The following is a 13,311-nucleotide window of genomic DNA, read 5'->3' as shown; positions in this document are numbered from 1 at the left end:
ATCAAAGACAGTACTTAAACAAAGTTGGGGAAAAGTGATCCAAGCAAAAGTCAGACTTGTTTGATCTGAAGAGTATGCAAAGCTTTGAAACAAAGACCGAAGAAAAGAATATTTTAAAGCTTGGAGGCAAAGGGAAAATGCAATGAAATATAGCAGTGTTTAGTCAAAGAAAGACTGTGCCACACCAATGTGGTATCATTTTTAAAAATAAGATAACTAGATTAAACCTATCTGGACTTTAGTAAATCATCTGAGAGTGACACATGGGAAATTATTAGTTATGCTGGAGAACCTGTGTTTTAGTACAACTTGTAAGGAACTATATAAAGCAGAGACAACAACAGTTTGTGCTGAAAGGAGAACTATTGTGCTACTTGTAGGTTACTAGTGTAGTCCTTATGGTCTTGTAACCATTCTTCATCTATTTTACAACAGTGACGTTTGCACCCAAGTACTATGCTAAATCTGCTGATTATACAGGTTGTGAGGAATCATCAATATCAAGGAGGACTGGAATATTAAGCAGGAAAAATTAGCTGATTTTGAGCACTTGAGTAACATAAAAAATACAAACTCTAACAGTATTATGTATAATGTCACATACTTAGGGACTTATAATGAGATTTCTGCTATAAAGCTGGGAACTCATCAGCTGGAAACAAAAGATGAGGAGAAAGACTCAGGCATGTGTTACATTTATAGCACTACGAAAAGTGAACATACCATCGCTCGGGTTGTTTGTAGTGCTACAAAGATGACGAAAGTGCTATGAAATAATACCTCTTTCAAAGAGGATAATTTCTTCATTTTGTAGGCCTAAGTGTGATCCCTGTACCTCCAGCATCCAACAGTCCTCTGCTATCCCTCCCTTGCTCTCAGAGGGAGGGAGGAAGGGAGAACAGCTGGCTCTCTTCTGACAGTCTGCCCAGCAGCAAACTATAAGGGAGTCCTGCTGAGACCCTTCTGCTACTGCCACCACTGCTTCAAGAGCCCAAGCAGCAATAGCCTTTAACACACACACACACACACACACACACACACACACACACACACAGAGATTTAATTTCTATAAGGGTCCAGTACTACATTCATATCTGACTTTAGTTTAGAGTTTTGAATGAGTAGTGAGATTTTGGTCAGCAGTTTTCTTTCTTTCTTTTTTAAAGCTGATGGTATCATTTTTTTCTGTAGAATGTATTATCTTCAATCCATAATCATGAACAAGTCACCTCTATTGCTTTTTGAGTCAAAGGTTAACACATCCCCGAGGAGGTTAATGAAGGCTACAATAAACAGTCAGAAACAGTTATATAAGTTGCTAACAGGATCAGCTCAATTGACTTCAGCTCATGCCTTGCCAGCTGACTCCAGCTTTCACCTGTAAAATCTCAAATCTGACTTAATAATACGGTTTTCAGACTTTTTGTAATCTTCTGTGAAAAGGTAAGCATGATAGTTGAAAGATAAAATCATACTAAATTGATCCAAATTAAGATGCAATTTGCTCTTAATCATATACTATGAGGATCTCCACAATTCCTTCTCTTTTTATTAAACCTTTTGTTACTTTCTGCCCATGTTCTTTCATTTCAGAAACACATCATTACTATTGCTTCAGACACATTGTTGCTTTCTGCAATTAGCAAAGTAAGTTCCTAGGGAGTAATGGGATATCACCCGTGGGTCTAAATCAGGGGTGGGCAAAATATAGTCTATGGGCTGAATTCAGCTCACCAACTGACTGGATTCAACCCATGGCTACTCCTATGGTACTCCACATGGGCTGAGGCCCACCCACTCCCACTGGGCAGCCTGCTCTGCACTCCTGCCCACACTCCCAGACCAGCACATGCAGATTCCAGTGGGTCTGTTCCCAATGCTGCTCTGCTCTCCTCGCCTCCACTGGGAGTCACCTGGCTGAAGCTTCCCCTCCAACCTGCCCACCCACCCACCCAGAGTGGTGCAGCAGGGGCAGGAGCTGAAGTAGAAGTCACCACTGGAGGTGAGGGGAGCAGACAAGCACCTGGCCAGATGCAGCTGCATCAGAAACAGCCTTGCTGGAAGCTGTCTAGGGCCTTGACTGGCCAGGCTGTTTCTCTCACTTCCAGGTATGGCTCCTCCTCCTACTCTGGCCCCTTCCCTTGCTGAGCCACTCTGTGCTGGGGGAGGGGGGGAGAGTTTCCATTGGGTTGCTCATTCCCCAGCATACAGGGCTCTGGCTCCAACTCCTGGCTGTTTTCTACCTGCTTTACCACCTGGCATGATGAGAAATCACCTATGGGTAGGCAGAACAGGTGGGAGGTGGCTGGGAGCTGAAGCTGGAGCCCTGTGCACTGGGGCAGGAGCCACCCAGTCGAAGCTTCACCCCTGCCCACCCAGAGTGGTGCAGCAGGGCAGGAGTGGGAGGAAGAGCTGCTTCTGGAGGCGAGGGGAGCATAGCAGTATCAAGCCAGTTGCAGCTGCACTGGGAACAGCCCCATCAGAAGCTGTGCATTGACTGGGGCCAGGGCTGGGCCAACAGGTGTGGGCAGGAGTGTGGTGTAGCTGCCCTGGGCATGGCTTGACCCCATGCAGAGCACTACAGGGGCAGCCACAGACTGCACTGCCTGGGTGAGTTCTGCTGCATATGCCCCCCATCTCACCCGTTCTCCCCTCACCCCCGCTGGCTCCTGGGACCTAGTGCCCAGCCAGTCCCCACTGGACATACACATATCTGTGCCTCACGCACATCCCCATAAACCTTCCCACACCCCTCCCACAGGACAGGGCATGCAGGGAGTGGATTGGTCTTGCCCACCTGTTCTACTCCCAAATACTGCTTTCTGCCCACCCAAAGCCCCATAGGGAGTTTGATGAGTTGTTGCAGGGGTGGGGGTTGCTGACCTGGCCCACAGCAGCTCATCAAGACTCTCTATGTGGCCCTTGGGCCCAAATATTTGCCAACACCTGGTCTAAGAACATTGTTTTTGCAAGACACTAGGGAACGAAAGGCTGAATCTGAAAATCACATGGGAACCTTAAAAATGGCAGTAAGATATGGCACAGAGAACAAACACAGTTATTCCAGTTTCTAAGCTGTATTTCATTGATTAATTGTAATGCTCTGAAGAATAGGAACCAGAGTTGAACACATTAAAAAAAAAATCTTAATTGTTGTGCTACACAGGAATCATCTTCAGCCCGCAGAGACTTACTCAATCTCACTTGTACACTGAAAGACTCAAAACCTATGAAAGTATGAATATGATGACAAACACAGATCATTTATCTAAGTAGTTGATATAAACAGATCTCTAAAATTCACCAGATGTACCTAATTAAGGACAGAATTCCATAAATCCCTGCATTCTTGATGCCAAAGACAATTTTATCCATTTAAAAGAATAGAATCACTGACAGTGACTAACCTTCTTATTCTAGTTGTACAAGGAAAACTCTCACTCAGAACAATTTGTTTCCCAGATAGAAGTAACTAGATATTCTGCGTGCATAGGAACATCAGAATATAGGGCTCGGAGAAGCCTCCTAGGTCACCGAGCACAGTTCCCTGCTTTTGCAGGCAATTGTTAACTGAAGAAATTCCTAAAATCAAAATTCCTTCAAATCCTCACCTATATATTAGATAGCACAAAACAAATGGAGTTGCCAGTGTTAGAGAACCTTATAAGCATCCTATAAAAATAATGGCAATATTTTTATATGCACAGAGCCCTCTGTGAAATATTTCATTTTTCCTCATCAGGAACCTAAATAACAACATTAAATAATGTAAACTGCCCCTTGGACTCTTTGGTGTATGCACTCCTTAACTGATTCATCCGGTTGCCACTGAAAACAAAGGACTTGCACCAATTTACACTAGCTAAGGATAAAACTTAACAAGTTAACTTGATACAATAGCTCTTATCCTTAATTTGCCCACCACATTTTATCTTCTCGTATCCCTTTGTAGCACCTTCAAGATAATTAATCTTTCCATAAATAAGGAAAAGTCACAATTGTACCAGAACAAATTGCCACATTTTCTAATGCTTAACACAACTGCCTATCATTTTGACTTTTCCACGTGATAGGCTGCAGTTAACAAACAGTGGCCATGAGTTTGCTTTACAAGAAAAGAACAGTCCCTTGAATATTATTTACCTTTTATTATGCAGCTCATGTAAGGGTAACAATGTATATCACTGACACATTATTTTAATATCCATAGTTAGCTAGTGCCTAGTCTGCTGGAATTGGACATGCAGAATCATGGCAGTTGGATAGGGTGGGATATAAATCTAAACAACAACAACAATACTAATTCTCATTAGTACTAACACACTTATCCTGTGCACTGTAAAGTGATAATACACACTTTCAATTAAATTAGGATAAATCTAGAGATGAATACAGTCTCTGATTTTTATTTATTATTTTGCTAACCATCAAGACCCAAACGTTTGAACTGTAAGTTTGTTTTATCATTGACAATTATTAGGAGGAAAAAAGAAGAGGATTTTACATATATCAGAAGTTTTATTGGGCGATGGGGGGGCAAGGTGTTTCATGATCAATGTGTTAAGTGTCTGGCAGTTTTATTGCAAGATTTCTCTAGCAGGTTACCAGTTTTATGAGAGTAATCAGGGAATAATGGCAAGGCATGAATAATTCAGAGGAGGATTTGAATGTTACTGGTAAAAATGTCTAATTTTAGTGAGGTCTATGCCTGAAAACACACTTTCTTAGCCATGGCAACCTGATCGTAGCAGTACGGGATTCAAGAGGTAAAGACTAACAAGCGCTGACCCTTGCCCAAGCACCAGTCTGGACCACCTGCATTATCTAGTACTGACAAAATGGGAAAGGAAAGAAAAGGAAGTATGCTCACAAGTCTCACTCCCTTTATGTGTCATAATGGCCCTACATGTTCACTGAACAGGAAGAGTTACAAAATGGGACCCTGCAAAACTCAACAAAGATAACCAGTGGGGCAGATGACTACTCTTCAATAGTTCTCAAAAAGGAAATCCAGCACTAATCAAAAGCATGTGTCATGGAATAGTTTTTTGGAAAGAGACCTAATAATTGCTCTTTTGAGAGTTGCTGCCAATTTGTTCTTCCAAGCACAGGCTCTTCCAAAGTCTTTCAATAGTAGACTGACTGGCTTTCATCAGCCAAGACAGAACCTTCTGCAGAGCTGCATGTGTGCCTGGTGTTGGTATACAAGTGTCTGTTAAAACCTTTTTTTTCAGTTATGATGAGTTCTATCAATGGCTTCCACAACTTTGAGATAAAAAGTTGCTTTTTGATCTCCAATTTTATATCTGGTAGCCAACAGTTTAAAGAATGAAAACCAATAAAAGAGAGGCATTAACCTTCATATTTGGAGGTACAATGGTGCAATCTGAACTGTGATTTTACAATGGTACAATTTTAGGATTCCCCTATACCACCTTTAAAAAAAAAATCACAGTATTTCTCCTTAACTTGGTACAAAAGAGAAAACCATGTGACAGGTTTTTCTTATGTAAGATATGGAAAGATTAATCTGCATTAAAAACAGCAGGACTGCATAGAACTCTGCACAATATCCTCTTGTTTGCTAAGTTAGTACTTTTTAAGGAAGGGTCAAAATCTAACTGTACAGCTGCCTTACCTGGCACTTATGCAACAGACTCTTCAAGATGCATCTAGTCACTGCAGGGAGTGGCTGCATTGTCCCTGAGCCCCAGTGAGCCCTGGTTGCCAAAACACCTGTTTTGGTGCATCTCAAAGCCTGTTCTAATCCCTAATTGCTGCTGAACTGCCCCCGAACTAAGGCTATGTGTAAAAAAACTAGCTTTACTTTTTGTGCTTTACCTTTGAGAAGTGCCAGATCCAGTATAGCTGCATCTAAGGCCCTTATGTTAAATTAATGAGGAAGAGGAAGATAGAAGTTTGTAAGCATTTTTTATTGACTTCCTTGGGAAACCTTACTGTATGTAGATGTAATATTTACCAGGGATCTAATTATAAGATGAATGACACTTTTTACATTAGGTTATGCCAGCAATCAAAATTTTAATAATTCAAAACTCCTTAAAACCTTCAATTTCAGCATATGCTTTAGATCCTGAACTTTTGACATTGAGCACAGATGCTAACATATAGTGATTTTTGGTATTAATGGATCTTTGACTGAAGCACTAACTTAAAAGTGATGAAGTAAAGCCCATTAAAGTATAGAGAAAAGGGACCAAATTCATCATAGGTTTAACTCCACTGACTTAAAATTACATTGTACAAATTAATATATTTGTAAGGAAAGGTGCTGTATCTTGTATAGATTTTTGTTACTAGTTTTTAAGAGAAAAATATTAAATGGCAATGGTACTCTTTATATTTCTTGAGATATAGTTATACTTCAGAACATGAATGCAATGTAGTGTAGACATATCTGAGCTAGCTTTACTCTAATTCAAGCACTGATAGCAGTCCAGATATCAGAGCCCACAGCTCTGTGTAAGCTAATCATCCAAGTATTTTCCTGGCTTCTTGGTTACAGTTCGCACTTTTTGCATCATCCCATACTGTGACAATCAGACAGCTGCTGGTACCTAAGCTAGACAGTTTAAAGCTTGGCTGTACTGTGTACTACTGTTACACATAAACTTACATGCAAAAATGAGAAAATACTGTCCAGGTAAAGAAAGAATTTTACAAAATATCTGTTCCCTCATTTCTCCTTGGTTATTAATTGCAATCAGGGAAAGATGGGGTGAGGGCAAAGTGGGAGGGAGGAGGGAGGAAGTACAGCGGTACAGCTGCTGCAACCAAATTTTAAAATCAAGTTCGGGGAAGGGCAGAGCATTTCTGTTTTCTTGATTCAAGCTAATCTCTCTTCATTCCACAGGTGTTAATGAACTTCTATCCTTTTAATGGTCCTGATTTTCCACTATTCAAACTATCTGCAATTTTGTTGTCCGTTAGCCATTTCTGCTAATGTCTCTCTTCTATTTCACAGCCCTGCAGACTGTTTCTAGCCAAAAAAACCTAACTCAGGTGTGGTAATTTTAACTCAGGTGTAGAAATGACTGACAGTTAGGTATTGGAGGCACTATCAAGGCACTCAAGAAGGCTAGATTTTGTTTTATGAATCTCAATAAGAAACATACCTTTAACTGCAATCACTTCTGGACTAAGGACACAATATCTTATGACTATTTGAGTGTTTTTTTACCTGGTTTGTTTTTGGGTTTTTTTAAAAACTATATATAATCTAGCAAATGAGTGTACCTTACAATAATTATATTTGTTTTTGCTTTAATCTTAAACTGAAAACTATAGCACTAGCTCCCTAGCATATTAGTAAAGTTTCTAGTTTCTCTTTAACTGGAGAAAAATGTTTTGTGTTTTCTGTGATGATGTGCTGCACCATCTGCACCCCAGTTTGGAAATCCTAAATCCATCCATGACTACAATAATGCCATAATTCTTCATTAACTATGCAGTATGTACTGAGGTTGTGATTAAAACTATTTTTAGATGAACACCAATCAGTAGCTATTGATAGTCGCCAAACAGAAAGCACTGTTTTTTATGAGAGCACATCAGCAAAGATAAGCAAGGTTACTGTTTTAAGCTGTACTATAACTGTTCCTTTACCCTATTATTCTAAGTGATTTGGCTAGCCAAGCAGAATAGCTTCTAATGACTGTTTGTTCCAGCCCAATTTTTTTTAAATGATGCAGTTAAAATTGTTCAGCAAGTTAAAATATGAATGTAGGGGGGAAACAGGGCATATCTACACATTCACAGATTAACTTAATCAGAGATGTATAGCCTGAGCTTTCATAAATGGGTTCGTATATGGTCCTATACATGCTGTCTCACTCCTAGCCAAGGTTTTGTAAAACTTATACTATACATCTTTGATTTAGTTAGTTTTTAAAGGTGCAAAAATCTACCTTGCCTTCTGCCTGGGTCCACACTAATATGATTAATGACCTCTCTCTGCTAACATGCTTAAAAGATACTTGTTAGTGTTTGGCAGATCATTGTTTTAAAGATGTCATATTCCTTGAGCATCCTCAGTCCCAAAATGAAGCATTCCTAGTCATTCTGTGAGGATAGCGCATGCGTAATCTGACAGAGATCTAGAAGAAGCAAGGGGATGAACCAGTCAACTTCAGTGATGAAACCCTTGCTTCTTCTAGATCTCTGTCAGATTACGCATGTGCTATCCTCACAGAATGACTAGGAATGCTTCATTTTGGGACTGAACAAAACTTTTCCTGCAACAATTCATTCAGGCTACTATGGTGCTGGAAACAGGAACTGAGAGAAAGGAGCCTCTCTTTTGTGCTCTCAGTATTTCTCTTGCTAGCATCCAGGCAGAAGGAAGAATGGGGGAGGAAGCAGCAGAAGTGCAGAGGGATGGATGAAAAATGGTGGTGAGGACAGAAGGACAAACAATGCAGGTTCCAGAAGCTGTGAGGAAACAAAACGGTACAGTAACTGAGGAGGAAGTTGTAAGGATAGGAGCAGAATGGGGATACGTAGGTATGAAGGGTGAAGGGCGCAGGACAGGGATCTGAGCAAAGTTATACTAGGAGTCGGGGAGAACCAAAGGGAAAGTGGAGCAAAAGCTCATAGGTAGGTAGGCCATCTCTGGGATCGCAGTTGCAAGTGCACGGGAGCAAGGGAAGAAAGGAGTGGGGCACCACGGATAAGAGCAGAGGGTGAAATGATCAATGTTACATGTATGTCCATGTCCTGGAAAAGAACAGGGGAAAGACAGGAGTGGAGAGAGAAGGCTGTTAGGATGGAGAGTATAATAGTAGAGGGGACAGGTGATAGCATGACTGTAGACCACTTCTCCAAAACCTGGGTTGAATAAAAAATGCCACAAACAGCTGTGGAACCCATTGGCGAAGCATGTCTCCTTTTCCACGGTGCTGATGCACACAGGTGACTGCCAGAGGACAATTGCCTGCTACTATCACTAATTACTTTCTCAACTCAGGTGATGGCGGGATGTGCTGTAAATCAAAAGTTAGGTATAAACTGTACTGCTGAACAAAGTTAGGAGCAACCTCTTTCCAGGGGTGAGTTTTTGAGGAATTATTGTTTTATACTGAAATTTTAGGAATTTTACATTACTGTTAAAAAGGGAACACTAAAGTGGCAAAGTTAAACACAGAAAAGTTAAGAAATCCCTGAATTAACGTTGGCTATGAAACATTAATTTAGCCTTTCAGGGTGCATATACATTATGATGCAGTCTTAATTAATGACCCTTGCATCATTCAGTAGACACACTGGATGGTTCTCTAGGAGTGAATTAAGATTATCTGGTGAGTGAGACTGTAGTCTGCTCAATTTGTTTAAGAAGCTGGAAACTATGTAATTCATGAGGTAGTGGATTTCAACGGAGAAAAAAAGGTCTCCTATTTAAGGAGGTTGAATATCACCCTAAAGGACTGAGTTTTATCTCTGCCTTTGCTACAGGGTTCTAATGTGTTTTCAAGCTTAACCACTTAAGATAAACTTTTAATAAAAAATGTTCACATTTGTAGAATAATTAAATGTTTTTCATTTTTGCGTGCTTATGGTGAGATAGTTGAAGACAGACTTGCAGCTAAGTATCCATAGCAGACACTGAGGTTGACTGGAACCGAGCACAGCAACTGTTATAAAAATGTTTTCTATTCTGAAAAACCGGGGCCCAAACATTTCATCTTGGACACTCACAGTTACAGACAAATATTTAAAGGCTCCATCATAAACATCTGGGGATCCCAAGCAAATTCACACAAATAATCTCAATTCTAGCACTTCATAATATTTGAATGTTTGGCTTCACAAATTAAGTGCTCTTTAATGAATTGTTTTGGATGTAGTTTGCAATGTATTTTGTGTGTACTTAACACACTTATTATAAATGAATAAAAATAGTATCACTAGTATTTATGTTTCTTGGTACTGTTTGACTATATACAAACCCTAAAGAATTAACTGAACAGGGATTGCTCCTCCCCAGTATTTATTAAAGGCATGCCAAAAGATAAATAGTACTTAACATTTTTTATACAGCCAGGATTAACAATTTTTAAATGCTGATAGAACAAAAATAATCACAGAGGGACTACTGCCTGCAGTTGATTTCCAAAAATAGTAATACTCAATATTTACATGGCCTGTTTCATCTTCAAACTGCTTTGGACATACTAATGCCTACTAACGAAGAGAGAAAGTGAAAGATGTTTGCTCTGTTAACTTTTTATTAAAGTTTAAATTTATTTAATTGATATCTGAAACCATTTTAATCACAGGAAAAAATCAAGAAAACTTTTATAAATCAAAAAATTATCTTCATACTTGCTATAATCAGCAAGTGAAGAAGTTATGCAATAAAATCACTGATATCAAAGCTTTTCTCAATAAAGGCTGCAAATTACTTGTACCTTCCCTCCCACCACACAAGAAAACATAGAAAGAGGAAAAGTACATATGAATTCCTTAAAAACATAATTAATATGGAATTCAGTAGGTATGTATACTTTCAAGTACAAGGTGACAAAATTATTACCTTTCAGAATCCCCACCGATTGTCTCCCCTGCTCTCTGTAGAAAAAACAGAAAGTAACATTTAGTGCTCAGTTAAAAAAACCAACTTCCTTGGTGTGTTGAAGACGATGCTATCTGCAGGAAAATGAGATCATAGCAATAAACCACGATAATCACTCGGTAACTGCACAGGGAAGGAAACTGAAAATACATTTAACTTTAACTGGAAACAAATTCATAACAAATGCAATGGTTTTAAAAATCCACATTTATAAAATGAACACTAACTGCTGCTGATGTTATAATCAAAGACCTTTAGAATATGTAATAGTACTTAAAAGCCAAATAATTATATTTCCTTTAAAATGTGGCAAATACCATATATCAGGCATACACCAGAATATTTGCATTTCATATTCAATTTTATGGAAAGGATTCTAAGGAAAAGAAGGAGACTCTCAGTTGACCTATCTTTGCTGCACTAATATCATCAATGGGAGATATTGATAAATGCTGTTTTGGCAGAAACAGGAAATCCATAGATAAAAAAGAAAATTTGTAGACAGTTTTAATGATGAATTTAAATCAAATTTCTCTGAGGGATGCAAAGTTTTCTCATTAACTGATAAAGCAGTAAGACATGTCTTTTATGAAATCTACCAATAAGTTTAAAACCACAAACGTGCATCCCATTTGTATATTTCTAAACAGAAAAACATGTAATTTTTTTTAAGCACTCTGAAATGTTTCTGATTTGGTCAATAACAATTGCAAACATGAAATGCTAGGAACTTTTTTGGGGTTTTTTAATTTTGGATTTTCTTTATAGTAAAATGTGTATATATCTTAACATTGATATATTATAGCTTTAGCATAAAAATATCTAGCACATTCAGGTTCATAAAAGAGAGATTTTAGGTTAGTCATAACACTAGCTATATATTTCAAGTGTACAAACAGGAAGTCTGCTGGTTCTCTTTAATCATCTAAGCTATGAGTCTACATTTCCATGACAATTTTTAAATGACACATTATTTAAGGGATTTACATTCAAAAGTGTTATTCAAAATATCAATAAAAAGTTGAAGGGCTCATGCATACAAAAACACCAACGCTATGTGTAGAAGAAGTTGTTTCTATATTGAAATTACGCAAAGCTTCAAATAATTTTTTTGTAAATTTGTAATTGGCCAAATTCTCTTTTCTTTTTTACCAAAAATCTTTGTACATGTTGGATCAGACTCTCAGATCTATTATTAAAGTGTAAATCTGCAGTAAATTTAGTGAATTGACAGTTACCCCAATTTATACAAGTATAACTAGGATGCACATCTCTTCAGTTTTGTCTCCTTAGACTTCTACAGGCATTATGGGCCAGATTCTGACTAATGAGTCTGGACAGCCTGTTTAAGTTCTGTGTAAAAGAGAATCTCCTTGGGGTTTCACCAACGATGCAATGTCTTTGTGCTAGGCCTCTCCTCTCATTAGGAGATAGCCCTAGTGCCTCTACACTTTTGCCCTTCAGTAATTCTCAGCTAGTGGAATGGCCTTTTTGGGCCATGGCATAATGTGACAAGGTAAACATGCAGGCCTGGTGCTAGCACCGGCTTGCCTTCTGTCTGTGAACATGCCACCTGCCTAACTCGTCTGCCATGGCTTGTTGGTAAATAATAAAGAGGGTACTTAGATTGGAGGCTGCCCATTTTGAATCTCTGGTGTCAAGGGTGATATCTGCAGCTCCAAACCTTCCCTACTCTGTGGCTCATGACTTGTAGATAGCATCCATGATTATAAATGTTCTGGCCAGAATCTGAGCCAAACTCTGCCTCATGTTGGGCCTCTTCCACTCACTCAATCACACTGCCCCCTCTCACTAGGCCTCACTCACTCTACCCCCTGTCATAGTTTCATAGTTTCTAGGGTCAGAAGGGACCTGAGCAGATCACCGAGTCTGACCCCCTGCCATGGCAGGAAAGAGAACTGGGGTCAAACAACCCCAGCAAGGTATACAACTAGCCTCCTCTTAAAGACCCCCAGGGTAGGAGCTAGCACCACTTTGGTTGGAAGTTGGTTCCAGATCCTAGCCGCCCTGACCGTGAAGTAGCGCCTCCTCATATCTAATCTAAATCTACCCTCTGCCAGCTTGTGACCATTATTCCTGGTCACTCCTGGCAGTGCTCGGGGGAACAGGGACTCCCCCAGTGCCTGCTGGCCCCCTCTGACTGGTTTGTAACAGGTCACTAGATCCCCCCTCAGCCTTCTCTTGTGGAGGCTGAACAGGTTCAGGTCCCGTAGCCTCTCCTCGTAGGGCCTGCCCTGCTGCCCCGATCATGCGAGTGGCCCTCCTCTGGACCCTCTCCATGTTGTCCACATCCCCCTTGAAGTGCGGTGCCCAGAACTGGACACAGTACTCCAGCTGCGGCCTGACCAGTGCCACATAGAGGGGGAGGATCACCTCCTTCGACCTGTTTGAGATGCATCTGTGGATGCATGACAAGGTACGGTTGGCCTTCCTAACTGCATCCCCACACTGCCGGCCCATGTTCATCTTGGCATCAATGATGACTCCAAGATCCTTTTCTGTCTCTGTACTGACAAGAAGGGAGTTCTCCAACCTGTAGGTATGGTGCCGGTTGTTCCTCCCCAGGTGCATCACTTTGCACTTGTTGGTGTTGAATCCCATCCTAGTCTCATCTGCCTACCCCTGTAACCTAAGTCTGATTGCAGCCTATTCCTCTCATCTAGTGTGCCCACATCCCCCCACATCTTAGTGTCATCAGC

The 13,311-nt window shown here is 40.1% G+C and overlaps 1 protein-coding gene across 1 annotated transcript in view; it reads right to left on the bottom strand.

Annotated features, from left to right (window-relative positions):
• Positions 1 to 13,311, bottom strand: part of LOC149858241 (connector enhancer of kinase suppressor of ras 2-like) — a 762,411-nt gene that overhangs the window by 113,266 nt on the left and 635,834 nt on the right. Inside the window, exon 16 of the mRNA XM_090059075.1 lies at positions 10,553 to 10,587. Coding sequence (XP_089915201.1) covers positions 10,553 to 10,587 — 35 coding nt within the window. The remainder of the gene's footprint in view (positions 1 to 10,552; positions 10,588 to 13,311) is intronic.

The sequence above is a fragment of the Crocodylus siamensis genome, chromosome 8, assembly GCF_052110815.1.
Source record: "Crocodylus siamensis isolate JL-2025a chromosome 8, ASM5211081v1, whole genome shotgun sequence".
Taxonomy (NCBI): Eukaryota; Metazoa; Chordata; order Crocodylia; family Crocodylidae; genus Crocodylus; species Crocodylus siamensis.
Note: the sequence above shows the minus strand (reverse complement) of the source record. Positions and strands in the feature narration are given on the sequence as shown.